We start from the raw sequence: 18222 nt of genomic DNA on the forward strand, positions 1-18222 counted from the left end.
CAGGAAAAAAAAAAAACCCACAGCCAAGTCATGCGTAGTAGTTTAAAACCCTTTGGTCTGATTGCTTTGTCTGTTCCTAGTTTGTCTTTTCTCTACTTAGATGTCTCCTTGGGAGGAGAGTCTTGCTTTGTGTGGGTAGTGGTGTGGGGGTTCTAAGAGTTAAATCCTGAGGTGATCTGGCTCCCGGAGTGGCTGAGCTGCTGGAGTCCTGGGCTTCGGAGCCTGTGAGGGGTGCTGCCACTAAGAGCATCGTGCAATGACCTAACAAGGTTAAGGGTGAGACTTGGCGTTTTAGTTTCTCCCTACAGAGTGTTTTCTACATCAAAGGGACACCATGCATGGCTGTGGTACCTGGCTCAGAGCCTAGAACTCCTAAGGGTTACTGTGCTTTCTCTTCCCTGGATGAGGACTTGGTGTCTTGCTCTTATGCAAGCATGGCTCAAGTTTAGACTTTCTTTTTTTTAAATGCCAGTAGTGGGGCTTGAACTCAGAGCCTGGGCACTGTCCCTGAGCTTTTTTTTTTTTTCCCCTCAAGGCTAGTGCTCTAGCACTTGAGTCACAGCTTTACTTTAGACTCTTTGGTAGTTAATTGGAAATAAGATTGTCATGGACATTTGTGCCTCGACTGACTTGAAACTGCAGTTCTCAGACCTCAGCCTCCTGAGTAGCTGGGATTACAAGCGTGAGTCACCCATGCCCAGTTAGGTTCGGACACTTTTACAGAGCATTTCCTAGGTACCAGGTCTGCTATGACTCCAAGGTCATTCCCAGCCTGAGTGGGGTGCTGGATGCACACCCCATCACGAACTAGCAATAGCCCTATGCTTATTGCCAAGTAAGACCTTGGGCCGGGCTGGGAACATGGCCTAGTGGCAAGAGTGCTTGCCTTGTATACATGAAGCCCTGGGTTCGATTCCTCAGCACCACATAAACAGAAAAAGCCAGAAGTGGCGCTGTGGCTCAAGTGATAGAGTGCTAGCCTTGAGCAAAAAGAAGCCAGGGACAGTGCTCAGGCCCTGAGTTCAAGCCCCAGGACTGGCAAAAAAAAAAAAAAAAGACCTTGGGCCATGGGACAGGGTTATGTGAAGTCCTATCTAAACAGACTTGCTTCTTGTATATATTTGAGCTCTACTTGCCCCAGCACCCCTTTTCAAAGAGGAAAACAAACAAACAAACATTGTTTTGTCCCAGAGCTTCCAAAGAGCCTTTCCAGGGACCTGTGCCATTAGGGCAGTTATTTTTAGTCTGTGCGTGGCCTGGAGCTCGGCTGTCCTCTCCCTGCAGGGTCTGGCTGGAGCTGGGCTGGGTAGAGGTGGGCTGGCCCCCCATGGGGGGCTTTCCAATGGCTGTGGGAATCAGGGGTCACCTCCTCCTGACTCCCAATGGCCCTTGTTCCATGGCAGCTGCGCCCTCACAGCAGGGGCCCTTTGGGTTCTGAAGGAAAGATCCAAGGCCAGATGGCTGCTTCCTCAGGGGACCTGGCCTAGGCTCCGTGTGGCGCAGGAAGCGGAAGGCCCCAGGGCAGGGGGTGCGCCCTGGGCGCGCTCCTCAGGAGGCCATCCGGAGGCCCCCGGGGCACCTGCGGTCCCCCAGAACTCCGGCTGAGGCTCCTCCGGGTCATGGCTTCCCTCTGCCGGCCGCCAGCTGCTATCCGGGGGCACGGCGTCCCGGGCGGGTGAAGCCACGCTGGGCAGAGGCCACTCCGCCCCACCGTCGGTCTGGCCAGCAGGTGCAGAAGAGCCACCGCTAGCCAGGACTGCCGGAGCGGAGCGTGGCGGCGAAGAGGCCGGCCGCCGCTTCCCTCCCCTCCGCGGGGACCCCGAGTCGTTAAGATTGTGCCCAGGTCCCCCGCAAACCAGAAGTAAAGCACACAGGGCCCCAGGGAAGGCATGGCCGGCAGCCAGAGCCCGCGTCCTGCCGCTCCTGGAGGGCCGCTGCCGGCGCCCGAGCCGGGCGCTCCACCCGCTGCCACCGGGCCCCCAGGCTGCGCCTCGGCCGGGCCCCGGGCCCCCAGGCTGCGCGCCCGCCAATCTGCGGGCCACAGGCGGCCCCGGGCGCCGCCCTCCGCGCGCTCCGCGGAGCCGATAGCGGCCCGTGCGCCGCGATAAGGCCGGGCACCCCGCGGGGCCAGCGGCAGAGGCGGCTCGCGCGGCGGCCGGCGCGGTTCCTGCAGCGCAGCGCCCGGCGGGGTCCGGGTCGGGAAGCGGCATGCCGGGCTTCTGCAGGGTGAGTGGCCGCCAGCTCGGCGGAGGGCACCGGGCGGGGAGGAGAGCGGCCCCGGGCTGCTGTCCTGGGAACACGCGGGCGGCTGGTAATTCCCGTGCTGGCACGGTCGCCACCCTCCCGGTGGTCGAATCCCACCCTCCCGGTGAGGGGCTGGGAATGATGTCTGCACTGTACTGGGAATCTGTTCAGATCCTGGCAGCTTTCCTGACTCCTGCCAGAAGTACATTTGTGAGGGATGTCACAGGACTGCCAACCCCAGGTGGAAGGGGAGGGGATAGAGGCAGTGTGTGTGTGTGTGTGTGTGTGTGTGTGTGTGTGTGTGTGTGTGTGTGTGTGTGTGTGTGTGTGTGTGTGTGTGAATCATCCTCCCTCTTTAGGAAGGGGGCTGGCTTGTTGTCTCAAAGACTCCCACCTCTGTGTCACCCCTTCTGTCTTCTGGATTGTGAAACTTCAGGCAGAGGGAGAGGCATCTCAGAAGGAAGGAGAAAAGTAAAGTGCTGGGGTGGCTCTCAGAGATAGGACCTGGGGGAGAGTTTACAGTGATAATGGAGGCTCCTGTCTCCCACAAGAGCCCCCTGTAAAGATAGGACCTATCATGGCCCTGCAGCCTCGCAAACTGGTCCACCTTAGTTTCTGTCAGGGAAATTTCCTGGGTTTTTCTGGCGGTGAACCCAGCTCCTATCTGCACATCAGGCCACAGGCCCAGAGGATTGTCAATGAAAGGGACTCTGGTAGCCAGCATGACAGTTGTCTTTTTGTGTGTCTGAAAGTTACAGGGTACAGGGAAACTCATAATAGACTCTTATTAGTGGTTTGGCACCTTCACCAAGAAATCTCATGGTTTCTTTGCTGAATGAGGAGAGGCCTTGTGGTGACACTGGGACTCCCATCTGGCCTGCTAATTTCCTATGCCAGACCTTCTTGTTTCATTGCACCATGCTAGGCCCTGGGCCCTAGGGAAGCCTCCCTCCCAGGCCTGCTCACAGTAAGCCACAAGGACTGGAGAGATGGCTGTAAATAAGTGGCAGCCTAGAGCAGGCAAGCTGACTCCAGTTAGAAAAGTGAGCAGTATGCTCTCATGTATCAGTGGCCCCAGAGAACCTAGCCTCTGTGAAGTACCATTGAGTAAAGAATAACCTAAGGAGGTGAAGGAGTGAGCTGTATACAGCTCAGGAAGAAGAGGCAGAGAGAACAGCACATGCAAAGCAAAGGTTCTGAGGTAGGCATTATGGGAATGACCAGGAGGTCAGTGTGGCTAAAGCAAGATGAGGAGGAAAAAGTAGACAGGGGCAAAGTCAGAAAGGAGAAATTTGGGCTAGAAGACAAGTACAGAAAATACAAGGCTTTAGACATTATTATGTGGAGTTTGCTTTTACTTTGTGAGAAACAAAAGGCTTTCGACCATTTGGACATGATGGACAAATAATGATTTGACTTCTGCCTTAGAACCTACTGCTTGACTGGGTACCAGTAGCTCACATCTGTAAGCCTACCTGTTCAGGAGGCTGAGATCTGAGGGCTGCAGCTCAAAGCCATCGTGGGCTTGAACTTCAGAGACTCTTATCTCAAACTAGCCAACAAAAAGCTGGAATTGAAACTATGGCTCCAGTGGTAGAACATCATCCTTCAGTGAAAAAGCTAAGGGACAGTGCCCAGGCCCTGAGTTCAAGCCCTAGTATAGGCACAAAAAATAAAGTAGCTCTGCTGCTTCCTGATGAGCTTGAAATCAAATTCCTAGATTCCAATCCTAGCCAAATCTAGTTGTCTCGTGGAGAATGGAAAACAATGGTAGTTGTGAACCATAGCACAGGTGTGTTCTTATCCTTTTCCCTCTAGCACACACAGGACTGTTGTAGGTATCCCAGTGTTGCTATAGCCCGGGTGTTGCCGATTCCCCTGCTCTATACACTCCTAGGTCATCTAAGTCTGTCTGGGGATGCTGTTTACGTAAAACTCACATTGGGATCTGTGTTGCCACAGTTGCTGTTGTATCCTTGGTGCTTATATCTTGGTGGCACTAGTGAATGGCCAAAAAAAAACTGCCACACACCTCATAACTCCTAATTGCTCACTGGTTTGATTGTACGCTTGCCTTTACAAAGCTATCTAGCAGTTGTGGAGACGATTCTTTTGGCTACTGTGTTTTATTGTTGTGTTACGTGTGTGACCATACTGGGCCTTGAACTTGGGGTGCAGGTATTCTCCTTAGCTTTTGCACTCAAGACTGGTGCTTTACCACTTGAGCTACCACTTTTGGCTTTTTTTGCTAGTTAATAGGAGATGAGAGCCTAAGGGATTTTTCTACCCATGTTGGCTTTGAATCTCAGTCTTTAGCTCTCCTGAGCAGCTGGGTTTTACAGGCTTGAGCCAGTAGGTGCTGACCTAGGAGTCCAGTGGTTCCTGAGATAACCCTGCTCTAAACCCCCATCACACCTTGCTGGAACCTCCTTAGGGCCTCACCTCCCACACCTTGTTACTTATTTACATCTATGTCATCACTCCTCCTCTGAGCAGAACCTCCTTAGCTGGAGAAGGGAGCACTCATGCCTGACTCATCTTTGAGTCATTTCCTCTCACTTTCCACAAAGTCTACAAAGGTCTTGAGCATTGGGCTGAAAAAGGCATCTGTCATATGAATGAATTTAAAGATCGTGAATGAGTCTGAGCTCTTGCTTCCCCTTTCACTTGCCTCAATCATGAGCACTGACTCTTGCACTGGGCTATTTATTTGGAAGATAAATGTCCAGGCAGAAGCAGTGGTCACAGCCTAATAGCCTAGTGGCCTGGCTGGCCCAAAGTCCAGTTTCTAAGGGCTCCCCTATACTGAACCTCCACTCAGGGGACCTGCTCTGGGCAAGCTCAAAGTTTGTCACTGGCTTCCAGCAGGCAGTGACAACCAATTACAGAGCTGGTGAGAACGTGATTGCTTTCAGCCCTTGTCTCTGGCTCACCCTTGGCCACTGCCCTCCCTCTGTGGCTTGATGTAAGCAGAGGCTGATTTATCTCCTGAATTTACTATTCCCACACAGGAAGGAAAGCACATTAAGGGAGGAAGTGGTCCCACTGCTAATGGTCCTGGCTAACCAGCTATTGAAACTCATTAACAGCTGTAGTGGGAGAGACAGGAGCAGGAACACTGCTGCCTGAAGACAGCACTTGTTTATGGCAAGATGAGTGAAAACAGAGAAGGCCAGCAGCTTCTGTCTCCAGCCATCTCTTACCTAATCTACTGCAAGGTGGGTGGGGGTGAGTGTTCCTTCTGAGCAGGCTACTGGCCCCATGTGGTTCTCGAAGAGGGGGGAAACCTACCGCCCTGCTCTCCCCAGGGATGGGATGTTTACAAGCAAGAGCACCTGGTTTAGTTTTCTTTGGAGGCTGTTCCTGGGAAAGCTGGAAAGATGCTGGTCTTTGTACAGCCCTTCCCATTTGATTCCTGGTGGCCCAACCACCATTCAAAGATAATACGGAGTCAAACAGTGGGACAGGTTCAGCCACTTCAGCAGTAAAGCAAGCTGCCCTGTAGAGCTAGCCCTTCCTCAGTCTGCCCCGGCTGGGAGTAAGGGTAGGGGCAGGTTTCAGTGTATTTGGGATGCCTTCTTTCAAAACATCTGTCTTGTATCCAATATTTGTCCTCTTCAAGTCCCGATGTTTCTATCTCTGTGGTGTGATACTTAGAGACCCAGTATGTCGATAAGTCTTCCAGGAAGCACACACATTTATATTGTCTGATAGGATGGTGAGTTTTATGCTTGCAAGGGACAGATTCTTAGTGGAGTTTTGGGAGATTAAGCAAAAGCAAGGAGTGGCATTAGAGGCAGGCAGGGTCATGAAGGAGAGGGTGGGGGATGAAGAAGGACTAAGATGTGGATGGGACGACAGCGCCCTTGCCTTTGTACCTAAAACAATAACCTGGGCTTAAGAGTCCTTCCTAGATATTCCGCCAGCGGAGGATTGGGTCTCCCATAGTCTGAGCTACCACAGTACAGAATATACATGTGAATAAGGGATGCTGGACTTGAACAGGGAGCAGGGGCCCGTGGTGGCTGGGAGCTGTGTGCGTCCCTGTGCATGTGTCTAGGTGGTTTTGAGGTCAGCCCAGAAATTGGCCAGGCTCTTGCCCTAACACAAGCTTGGCAAACGTGGTATCTAGAATAGTAACAGGCCCTGAATTCCAGTCAGACCTGTATTGTTTTTATTTTCCATACTGGGGTTTGAACTCTGGTCCTCATACTTGCTACGCAGCTGCTGGCTGGTTCTGAAGTAGGGTCTTATTTCCTGTAGGCATGTGCTACCACATCTAGATCTTTATTAAGGTGTCTCAAGAACTTGTTCTGCCCAAGCAGGCTTCAAACTTCAATCCCAACCACCTGAGCTTGGCAGGTATCTAGGATTGCAGCTGTGAGCCACTGGAGTCCAGTAACCCTGAATTTTATGTGGTGTTGGAAGTGCTCTGGGAAGCGGGCCTTCAGAGAGGCCAGGCCTAGCAGCCATTCCCCTGCCATACCCACAGCTGGACCCTGCTGGGCCTCTTCCTCACTCTCCAGACCAGAGCTTTTAGGGTGATGGGGGTACATTTTCTTTAGCTCTGTTTTATATGTTATATGTTTATATGTTTATATCTTTCCTGGACCATACAAAACAGTGGTCCAGACTTTGTGCTCTGTAACCAGACTCTTAGGTTTGAAACTTGGCTCTGACATGTTCTAGTCCATCCCCCTGAGTTGGATACACATGCTCCCCAATACCTCCTTCCTCAGCTGTCTGCTACAGACCACAGTGCTGACCCGGGTCCAATGGGAGGGGCATGTGAGACTGGTGCCTGGCACTTCAGGAAGTGGTAATTGTTATTATCATTATCATTATTATTTTAATGACAAGTTCTTTTTTTTTTTGAAGGTCAGGGAAAGAAAACTGTATTTCATGGCATGGACATGCTATGGGAATCAGCATTCAGACATCTTCGGGATATAGACATGACCTTTAAGTTTCATAGACATAGAGGATAAGAAGAGAGACGACATATGCATAATAATTCAACATTCCTCGTCTAAATATGGCCTGGTTGATCATTATTTCAGACCTTATTTTAGGAGAGGTTTCAGAGAAGTAGTTATCATTGTCGTTGCCAGTCAGGATAAGCACATCATCACTGTCTGGTGGGTGGTCTGTCCTGAGGAGGCTCTATTGTTCCTTAAGGGAATTGTGAAGATATTATTGATCAGTCCTGTCCTTTCTGGATTCCAAGGGGATTGCAATGTGGCTACAGAGAAAACGGCTTAGAGAAAACACATACAAAATGGAGACAGAGATAGCAAGCTTTTCTCCTATTTTTAGTTAACTTACGGGCCCAGCAAATGCAACTTTTAAGCACCTCTTACAATTCTCCTCTCAGGTTTGAGCGTTGCTCAGTCTTGAGGGAATTAAAGTGTCAGCCAATCTGCCTCTACACAAAAAAAAGGACAAATAGCTGGAATATAGAAGTCAAAAGCATTTGTTGTTTAAACTTAAAACTAGAAAAATCATAGAGCAGAATGCAACAGGAAGTAAAAGTCAGAAGACACCCAATTAAATAAATTGCATAGGCAATACTCTTTTAAATAGCTTTATGAGCATGAACTACTAAAAAGACGTGTTGGGAGCCAATAGCAAAACCCACTTTTATCTCTATTTATATAGAAAACCTTGGCCAAAAATATGTTTTGCATCTGGTCTCTCTAGGTGCTAGAAGTGCACAAAGTATATCAAAAGTAGAGGTAGTAAATCATCTTGTAGCTATTGTTTTGATAAAATCCATAATGACATTTTTCCCTTTGGAAATGGAATGATGGGTCACTTCTGAGCAGTACACAAGGTGTTAGTACTGGCTCAGGGAGGGAGGAGAAGTGCTGGGGGCCTTCTACCAGTGGGTTTATGGTGAGGTGAGATTGACCATTGTCTGTTGTGTCTATGCATTTTTCTGTATCTAGTGTATATAAATGACAGATGACTGCTAATTTACAATATCTAGTCTTGCTAGATGTTAAAGAGGTTGCTAGCGACAACAATAGAGTTAGTAGGGCTGGGAATATGGCTTAGCGGTAGAGTGCTCTCCTTGCATGCATGAAGCCCTGGGTTCAATTCCTCAGCACACATAAACAGAAAAACCCGGAAGTGGCACTGTGGCTCAAGTGGTAGAGTGCTAGCCTTGAGCAAAAAAGCCAGGGACAGTGCTCAGGCCCTGAGTCCAAGCCCCAGGACTAGCAAAAAAAAAAAAATTATAGAGTTAGTAAGTTAACACATGGAGCATATTTTGTGTTAAAATTTATAAGGAAGGCTTTGAACATTGAAGTGCAATTATTTAAAATCCCCTTGAAACATTACAGATGCACTAATAACCCAGACCACTGGGTTGTTGGTGATAGGAAGTGTTCTAAGCCAGAATCTTCCTTTCAAATTAGAACTTTTGTTAAGTGTGTGTGTGTGTGTGTGTGTGTGTGTGTGTGTGTGGCTTATCTGGTGCTACTTGTATGTAGGTGGGAAACTTAAATCCTTACTGGAAGCATCTAGTCTTTCTAGATGTCTAAATGTGCCATCCTTATGAAAGTAGAGGGTTAATATAATGCCTTTGAAGTAATATATATGTATATATATATGTATGTATGTATGTATGTTTTGCCTTGTGCGGTGGGTCCCTGGAAGGGCAATAACGCCAGATAGCTGTCCTACATAAACACTTTTCTTTAAGAAGGAGGACTAGCACAAATGACTCCATTTGGATTCTGATAATACCACCTCCTCACTCTTTTCCCCCCCTCTTTTGGTGATGTGGGGGCTTGAACTCAGGGCCTTGAGCACACTTGCTAGTTAGTTACTCTACTACTTGAGCCACAACCCTAGCTCCTTTTGCTCTATTTTTCAGATAGTGTTTCATATTCCCCCAAAGCTGGACTTCTACTGGGATCCTACCACAGGAATGAATCACTACGCCCATTTTTGTTGGAGATAGATCTGGTGAGATGAGTTCTCACCACAAGTTCTTCCTCGTGATCAGAAACTTTCAACAATTCTAAGAATGGAAATTTAAGAGATTTTCCTACTTAAATATACCTTTGCTTCCAGTGAACAAAACTTATGAGGTAGAAAGCAACAGCAAGCAGCTCACCTCTTCAGCAAGTGGCATGCACTGTGTTAGAGGATGAAATTGAGCTGGCAGAGTCTAAACAGGCAGCACTCACTGTACTGGGGGATGGGGTTACAGAAAGGTTCCATAGTGGGGAGAATTTGAGTAGCGGTCCATTTGGGGTTTCACGGGGCCAAGGAGAATCATAGGAAACATAGAATGTGCGGAGGTACTTCACGGGGTCATGAAGGTGCACAGGTGGATGGTGGACAACAGCAGGATACTGAACAGAGATGGGTGGGGCCAGATGGCTTATTTGATAATCAGTGACTTTGGGCTTTATTCTATAGGTGGCAAGGGATGAGCATAGGTGCTCCAGTAGGAATATGGCAGCATCAGCCCTGTCATTTAGAAGGTTTCCTCTGGCAGGGTTGGGAAAAATGAACCACCAGAGTAAAAACCACTTAGGAAAATGTCAGTGTCTGTGAGAGTGGGCTAGAGGTCTGGATCAAAAAAGTACACGAATGGCTGGGGATATGGCCTAGTGGCAAAAGTGCTTGCCTCGTATACATGAAGCCCTGGGTTCAATTCCCCAGCACCACATATATAGAAAATGGCCAGAAGTGGCGCTGTGGCTCAAGTGGCAGAGTGCTAGCCTTGAGCAAAAAAGAAGCCAGGGACAGTGCTCAGGCCCTGAGTCCAAGCCCCAGGACTGGCCAAAAAAAAAAAAAAAAAAAAAAGTACACAAAATGAGACCTTGAGTTCAAATCCCAGTATCATCCAAAGAAAAAGAAAAGTCCACCACAAAATCAAGGATAGTAGAAGGTCATTAACTTTACTGAGTGGAGATTGTGACTTAGTCACAGTGTTGTGTGATCAAATATTGAAACTTATGTAATATTCACAATAGCCACATATGGAGCTATTGCCCATGAGATAAATGAGAAAATGAGTCTTGCTGCAACTAGGAAGGTAATGAACTAAAGATGTTGTCCAAAATATTTGCTGGCTGTTAGTACAAGGCCATGTGGTCTAGGATCTAGTTCACAATAAGGGAGTGACAGGCTCCTCCAGTTCTTGGTGTACTTCTTGTTTTCCTCCATCTGTATTATCAGCTCAGTGAATTCTGTCCCGTTAGGAACATCTAACTTACCAGGTGTTGGTGGCTAGCACCTGTAGTCCTAGCTACTTAGGAGGCTGACATCTGAGGATCACGGTTTGAACCCAGCCCAAGCAGGAAAGTCTATGAGACTCATCTCCTATTAATTACCAAAAAGCCAGAAATGGAGCTGTGGCTCAAGTGGTAGAGTGCTAACCTTGGGCAAAAAAAGCTCAAGGACAGTACACAGGCCCTGAGTTCAAGCTGTAGGACTAGAAAAAAAATCTAACTGGCAAATCAGTTAGAACCAGGGTTCTACTGATTGTACAGGCAGGGAGAGAGGAGGCAAAATAATCTTGAAGAATATAACATCAAGACTGTGGTGAGGCTTGATGAATCATTCACTCCCATTGCTGAGAGCATTGCGTTGTTACAAATTGCTGATTCAACAACATGGGAATAGAAAATGAGCCTCATTGCTTGATGTCAACACAGCCCATCTGACAGCAGCTGCTTTGAGCTGCTGTGCTGTGAATGGCTTGGAGTCTTAGTCTGGCTCAAGGGCAAGAGGGGATTGGGAATGGATGGGGCTTGCAGGGTGTTTTGGTGGGCATGTCACAGCAGCTATTTCTTGGCCATTGTCGGTTTTCTTTTTCTTCTTTCTGTCTGCTTCAGTTCGGCCCTCATCAGATAAGTCATGATGACTAATGTTTATCTGGCAGACCACACATCTTCCAAGGATGTCATACCTTATATTCAGATTTGCTGGTTCATCTCCAAGAAGGTGATGTTCTATCACACATTTCCCATTCTTTGTCACTCATTGCTGTTATCAGGTTGTGATAGGCGTTAGCCATAGATCACAGAGCCAGTAATTGCCAGGGTCTCTCACCTGACCTGGGCCTGTGTCAGTACCAAACTATACCACACTGAAGCAGTACAGTGGATATTTTCTTCATTGCCAAATGTTTGAATTGCTGGTCACAGCCAGTAGGTAGCATGGAGCTTCTCTTTTTAAAAATTGTATTTTTATTATCTTTAAGTAGTTGTACAAGCGGTTACCATTCAACAAATCAGTTTATAAGTACAATACATCTTTATTGATGTCACCCCTTTCATAATCCCCTCATCCCTCCCAACACAACCCTTCCCTCCAGTTTTCCTAGTTTAATTGGATAGGCATTGAATCATATGACTGCATTCTCCCCTCTTCCTCTCTTTACCCATTTACCTCCCTCTCCTTGATTCCCCCCTACACCTTTCAAGTGCCAGTTTCCTGGTATTCATTTTGTTGAACTGTTGTGTGTGTGTTTTCTTGTTTTATTTCTGTATGTGTTTTGTATTTGTTTGTTTGTTTGTTTTGAGGAATTACACCATTTGATTTCTCTCCTGCAAATGCCATGCCTTTGTGTATACCTTTTGTGTGTAGAAGGGAGCCTTACTGGGGATTGAATTCAAGGCCTTGTACTCTTGCTTGGGTTTTTCACTTAAAACTGTTGCTGTACCACTTGAGCCACACCTCCACCGCTGGCTTTTGGGGGTTAATTGGAGACAGGAGTCTCACAGACTTTTCTGCCCAGGCTAGCTTCACACTGTGGTCCTCAGATCTCAGCTTCCTGGGTATCTAGGATTATAGGTGTGGGCCATCAGTGCCTGGCAGCACAGAGCTTTTAATCCAGCTTTTTCAAATTTTCTAAAATGACCAACAAACTATACTTCCCACATCCAGGATGGGCCTGTCCCTCAACCAGTTTGTCTCACCAATATGAAGGCTCCTCTGGCCAATAGCCAGCCAGCCCCTCCAGACACCGGGCCTCTGGTTTCCCCCAGACCCTGGCCCTTATCCAACAGCCAATCCTGCTTTGTTTTGTAAAGTCCCTTGCTCTCATTGAGTACATGGGAAGCTGTAGAAATGAATGATCATGGAACATGAGCTCTGTATGTAGGAGGATGTGTCCTAGTTGACATGCTCAGTGGTTCATTAAGTGGAACTTGTTCCCCACTGAGCATAAGCTCTGACTGTGTACATGAGGGTATGTCTGGGTTGCCACACCCAGTGGAACCACTGAGTAGGTGTCCCCCACTACATTGTTATTCTCTGTCCAGCATTCCCCAAAGATATATTATTCTACTGGAATGGTAATCTTTCTCTGAATTGGGGACAAAATTGCAGAAGGAAGGTGAACTAAGTTGAGGAATTGGATGGTCAGTCTCTGCCTGTCTTGTCTTCCAGTGGCATTTTTTAAAAATCGCCTTTTAATTTCAGCTTCCTTGTTCAGGCTCATGAGGCACCACGTCCCTTCGAGGCCCTGGGCTGAGTGCTGAGTTGTAGAGGTTGTTGTTGCAGGCACTCAAGGGTTGGGGCAGCTGGCTGAGCCCCTGCCCCACTTTGCTCACTTGCCATGTGGCCATTGGGAACATGGGTTCCAGCTTTTTGAATACATGGGTTGTATTTAGAGCAAGTAGCCATGGGGCAGCCTGAGTTACTGCTTAGGTCTTAGCTTTGCTTGTTGACATCTGATATTGCTTAACAGTAAAGATGTGTCAGGCTCAGACATTATTGATGGCTGTGAACTAGGTGGTGTGCTTTTAAGGTCTCCCCCACATTCAGTGTGTCTCTTCTCCTGGTGGATATTTCAGGACTCAGGGATGCTCTGTCTGACATTCACAAAGGGCCCTTCTACAGCATCCATGCCTGTTTCTCATGCATGCTCTTTAGCCTTTCCTCACTTATAAGCCATGGTTGAACTTCCCAGGTAGTGAAAGCCCCAAGGACATGCAGGTGTGAAGTACTGAGAGCAGCCTACCTAATGTATCTTTTGTGGGAGCCACAGAAACAGGACTCCCAGATGTAAGGTGTCTCAGGCATTGGACAGAGTCATGGTGGGATTCCCTTTGGGACTTTCCTGTCCCCACTCAGCCCTTTCCTTTGACATATCTTTATTGGGTCACTGTGTACAGGGCTCTTGTTGCTATAAAAAGCAAAACCAGAACCACCTCACTAAGCCTGTTAGCTTGGAAAAGCAGTTTCTTTGCAGTATGGGCATTTGATTTGGAAAGCTTCACAGTGGGAGTTCCTTAAGTAGTTAGCTCCCAAGTGCATATGAAAAATGTACCATACATAAAAATTTTTGTGAGCAGCACAAAAATGTTCCAACTGAATAGATTCAGCCAGGAGTGTCTGCAAATGTTACTCTCCTCCCACCCCGCCCCCCACTGCCTTTTGTAGTTGTCAGTAAGTTAAAGACAGGCATCCATCATTTATAGAAGACCCTATGGTAGGTGGTAGCATGGAGCTATTTTACTAGTCTTGGTAAAGAGGAAAATTTGATAGCTAAATTCACATATACAAATCAGGAAATTTATGGAATTGATTAATTATATCTCAAAGCTTGCTTTGCTTTAAAGAAGGGATCTGCTAAGCACAGTTACCCATTGTGAAAGTTCTTTGTTTCTATGCAGTTGGCTCTTGGAACCACAGGGGTTGAGTGGGGGGCAGAGGATTAGGGGGAGAGATAGGGAAGAGGAAGAGTGGGAGAAGAAAGGCTCAAAGAATGAAGACAATTCCCTAGTCATTACTAGGTTGTCACTGGAAGATGCAGAATCATCCTTAGGTACTTCCAGGGCAGGACCAGGGTAGGAGTCACAGGAAGGTAGATTCCAACTTTAGAAAACAAAGAACTTTCCACAACTAGACTTCTCCACAAGAAAAGATGTCTGCTCTAAGGCCTGTCAAGCACTGGGAAGGAAGAAAAGGTGCACAGGCCAGGAATAAGACTCTCAGGACCTTCCAAGCAACCTCCTTCCATGGCCTCGTTATCAGATAGGCAGCTCCAGGAGGAACTAGGGGTTGATTAACAAAGATTCTATGTGCCTCATTCAATTAGAGGCACTTGCCTCTGCTGATGACTAGACTTACTGAGTGTCATCTAATTTCTTCTCCTCCTGAGCCTGTGGGCCTAAGGGTTTGCCTGGCTGGTTTCACAGTTCTCTGTGGAAATGAAAAAATCATTCAATCAGGAAAAATGGACTTAGAATGAGCAAAAGAGCCTTTTCCAGTACAGATATTTTAGAAGTGCTTAGACTATTTAAATACAGGAGTTAGAAATCTTCTGATCAGCTGTTCTCTAATGATCAAGTCAATGAAATATTTGAAATTTTATAAGCTAAGGAGACCTGAATTTCTTTTCATCTAATTTGTAACCCAAATTTGCACCTCGTTTGCTTGGATTTGCATGGATGATTAGAGTGCTCTATTTCCAAATGTGTAAGGTGAAATAAAAATTAATTTATGCAATGGCAATATATTCGGACTGAATAGACTGCTTGGAGAGGTTGGTCCATCAAGAATCCATAGTTACAACAGACAGCCCACCCCTCTTGGAGGAGGGGCAGGGAAGGCCCTGCTGATACTCAAGGGCCAGGCCTGCTGGACCCAGTCAGTCACTTTCCCACTGGAAAATGAAGTCTCACTTTGTAGAGGTGGAAATTGGGTAACATTTATTTAGTAATTTGCTGGTTAGTGGTAAACATAAGGAGACATTTGAGGGGTGGCATGGGGGGTCCTGAGGGAGGCAGTTTTGTTCTCCAGAAGGAAATAAACATCCAAGAATACCAATAATATCCTTAACTCACACAGGTACCTTTTCTGCAGCAGACCTCTGGGACCTTCATTTTGGCTTTGAGAGTTTGGTGTCTGGTTTAACAATTCCTTATGGAAATATTCAATTCTTTCTTCCCTTGGGCAGTCCCATAGAAGGATGGCTTCCCCAGAACTCTTGAGTTTCCAGGTGTGGTCCCCTCACCTAGCTAAAATTACTGCCAAATGTTTTCTATAGTATATCCTCCCCCCTACATGTACCTACTTGTACCCCCTATACGCAATTGGTCTAATCAACTGCAAAGGTGTCCACCCACAGAGAGAACAGAGGGACAGTTCTGTGAGAATTTCACCATCTTTCCTAGCCTCCACTCTTATCCCAAAGCCATCCTCACTGCCTCAGGCCAGAGCCTCCCATCCTCTGACCCACTCTTGGACTGGTTATCTGAAATGTCAGGATGACAAATACATGTGCACACTAATTCTCTCTAAGCCAGTAAGTAGCCTGAGCAATTCCTGGTGCCACCTCACACTTAGTGAAACCATCAGCCTTGGGATAAGAAGCATCACCCACATGAGGGGAAAAGAGCCTTCCCTGCCCCCTTGGGGTGTAGGAGGAGAGGGAAACAAGCAGAGTGTTGTAATCATGAGTCACTTGGGTTAGCTCAACAAACTCCTACAGGCCTTTTAGAAATGCTCATGCTATTTATGAATTCAACCCAGAGGCTAAGAGGAAATAATGGAAAGCTATTGGTAGAAATTCAGAAGAGGTGAACTTGGGTCTCTTATCTGGTTGGACCAGCTAGCTGCTTCAAACAAATCCCTATGGAAGATAGGAGAACTGTTTCAGCTGTCCGTGAGTACAGGTCCCCCCAGTTGGCCTGGGTGTGAGGTAGGCATTGGGCAATGCTAAGTAACAATTAGAATAAGTGGCCACACAAACTACTTGGTGCAGCCTACCAGATCGCTGACAGAGAGCAGGGCCTAACAGAGGCTTCCTCTCATCTCATTCCCAGCCAGATGCTTGTGGTTTTCATGTGATTTCCTCAGTTTCTAAACTGGTCTTCTAATCCCACAGTTCACATCTTTGAGATGTTAGAACAGAGTGTTTGTTACAACAGCAGACTTGGCTCTGATTGCTGACTTCAAATTCTAACCTTGTCATTTTTCTGCTGTGATAGTACCTACCACCAACAAAATGTTACTACCCATTACTATTTTCGTTTTTCTGCTTCCTCTACTGGTGCCTCCAGTTCCTTATCCCAAGGACCAAAAGATGTGCAGAATCTATAGACACAGAGAACAAGGGTTGAGCAAGGGTCATAATTTGGTGATAGATGGGGTAGGGAGGGACCCATGCCTATGCTAAGCTTACCTGTTAGCACCCTCGAGTGTGCTCAGCTTTATAGGTGCCTACATGCAGACCTGGGTCCTCCTTACCTGTTCTCCATAGTCCGACAGGGAAGGAGATGGCATGGGCAGAGTCCTTTGGCATGGACCATGCCCCACAAGATGTGGTCACATTGCTTACCATCTACCTCTCCACCTTTCCATTAACTCCATGACAACAAGATTCTGTCTGTTCTTTGTCAGACCTCCATAGTACCTGGCACCTGGGAGCACGTACAGAATTGTAAAAAGATGTATGAACCTAGAATAAACCACCTCACTTTCTCCTCTATGTAAAAATCTTTGTGGGGGGATGGAAGTTCCCTTTAAATTCAAGGCAGAAGACAACTAAAACTTTCAAATTAACTTTGCGGTTGGAAATTGTCCTTCCACACAATATTCACACAGTTCCCTAGAAGAGGTGTATTTCTTTTGTTGCTTGACAGGATAGTTTTTGTTTGCTTTTTTAATTATTGCTAAATAGTTGTACAAAGGGGCTTTAGTTCAACATATCAATTTATGAGTACAGTGGATCTTGATCAATGTCACCCTTCAATCATTCTTCCCTATCTCTCCCCATCCCACTCCTATCTTCTCCTGACAGAATATTCTCCTTGACCAGGGTTTGCTCTGGATTCACGTATTCCATGCAGGCATGGATGTCTTCACCTTTTTCCCATGTAATCTTCTAGAACCACACACTGAGAAGTCAAGGGCACCAAAGCTGCATCAGGAGTGTTGAGCTGGAGCCCGCAGCCTCCTAAGAGCTGGCAACTCTAGATTCTCCCTGCTACGTAAACGCCCCCTCAAGTCCTATAGACCTCAGCTCTCCTTCTCCCCTGAACTCTCGTGCTCTTTGTGGGAGCCTCTGTTTGGTACATAATTGTACACTGTCAGACACATCTCCTGAGCCATTGTCTCACAGAGTATTTATTTAACACTGTTCTTGTTCTACTCACTTTCCTGGTTACGTGTATCTTTCACCCCAATCATAGTATATGTGTCTCTCTACCTGCACTGGCTACCCAAGTATTCCTGGCAGTATTGCAGCTGACATACAGATGATGAACAAGAAAACACATGTCTAGACCACTCTTGAGTTTTTATGTTGGAATTTCTCTTCCTTTCACCTGAAAAACCACTTGCGGGATTAAAGACTGACCTGCTGTGGAAATGTTAATTGGCAGGTATCCTGGCATCCTGCAGCAGAAATCCTGGAAATCTCTCTGGGGATGAGGAACTAACTTAGTCACTCTATAGGTGATAGTGCTTTGGGTATTGCTACTAATAATAATAATGAATAACACTTGGTTCACTGCAATTTCTCCCATTCTTTCTCTAATAACATTCCTTTACTTAAAAGTTCAATGATGTGAGAAGCAACTTTGGAAGTGAACTTCAAGATTGCTTTGAGAGTAGAAATAAGGTCTTCATTTCATAAAGTCACAGAACTTTCGACATGCCAAGAACATCAATACAGCCAAGATTTTATTTCTTTTCGAAAGATATGATGCCAAGGCTTAGATGGGGGCCCGTGTAGCTTTTCTTTGCTATTGTGCAGGGTAGAGATGTTCTGATGTAATGCACCTTGGAATCCATTCACTATGGCCTGGGTCTCCTGCAGACAAGAGGGCAGGGGTATGGCTTATTCCCTCCTAAGTATAAAAGTAGGTGGCACCTGCTCTCGTTGCCTTGGCTATACAAAAGAGATAGGGACAGGACACGGAAGGCAGATGACACACTCATTTCCAGGGGTGCTGAAAGGGGCTCATGAGGAGCATGGATGAACAAGCTCTTCACTCTATGCAG

General features: G+C 46.9%; 1 protein-coding gene across 5 annotated transcripts in view; it reads left to right on the forward strand.

Moving 5' to 3' along the window:
- Nucleotides 1-2155: 2155 nt before the first annotated feature.
- Ank1 (ankyrin 1) overlaps nucleotides 2156-18222 on the forward strand; it is a 137134-nt gene continuing 121067 nt past the window's right edge. For all 5 annotated transcript variants that reach the window (XR_007208507.1, XM_048330266.1, XM_048330268.1 and 2 more), the window contains exon 1: nucleotides 2156-2226. Coding sequence is in view for 4 of the 5 variants with exons in the window: in XM_048330266.1 (XP_048186223.1) it covers nucleotides 2209-2226 (18 nt within the window). In the remaining variant the exon portion in view is untranslated. The remainder of the gene's footprint in view (nucleotides 2227-18222) is intronic.

This window comes from Perognathus longimembris, chromosome 21, assembly GCF_023159225.1.
Source record: "Perognathus longimembris pacificus isolate PPM17 chromosome 21, ASM2315922v1, whole genome shotgun sequence".
Classification (NCBI taxonomy): Eukaryota; Metazoa; Chordata; class Mammalia; order Rodentia; family Heteromyidae; genus Perognathus; species Perognathus longimembris.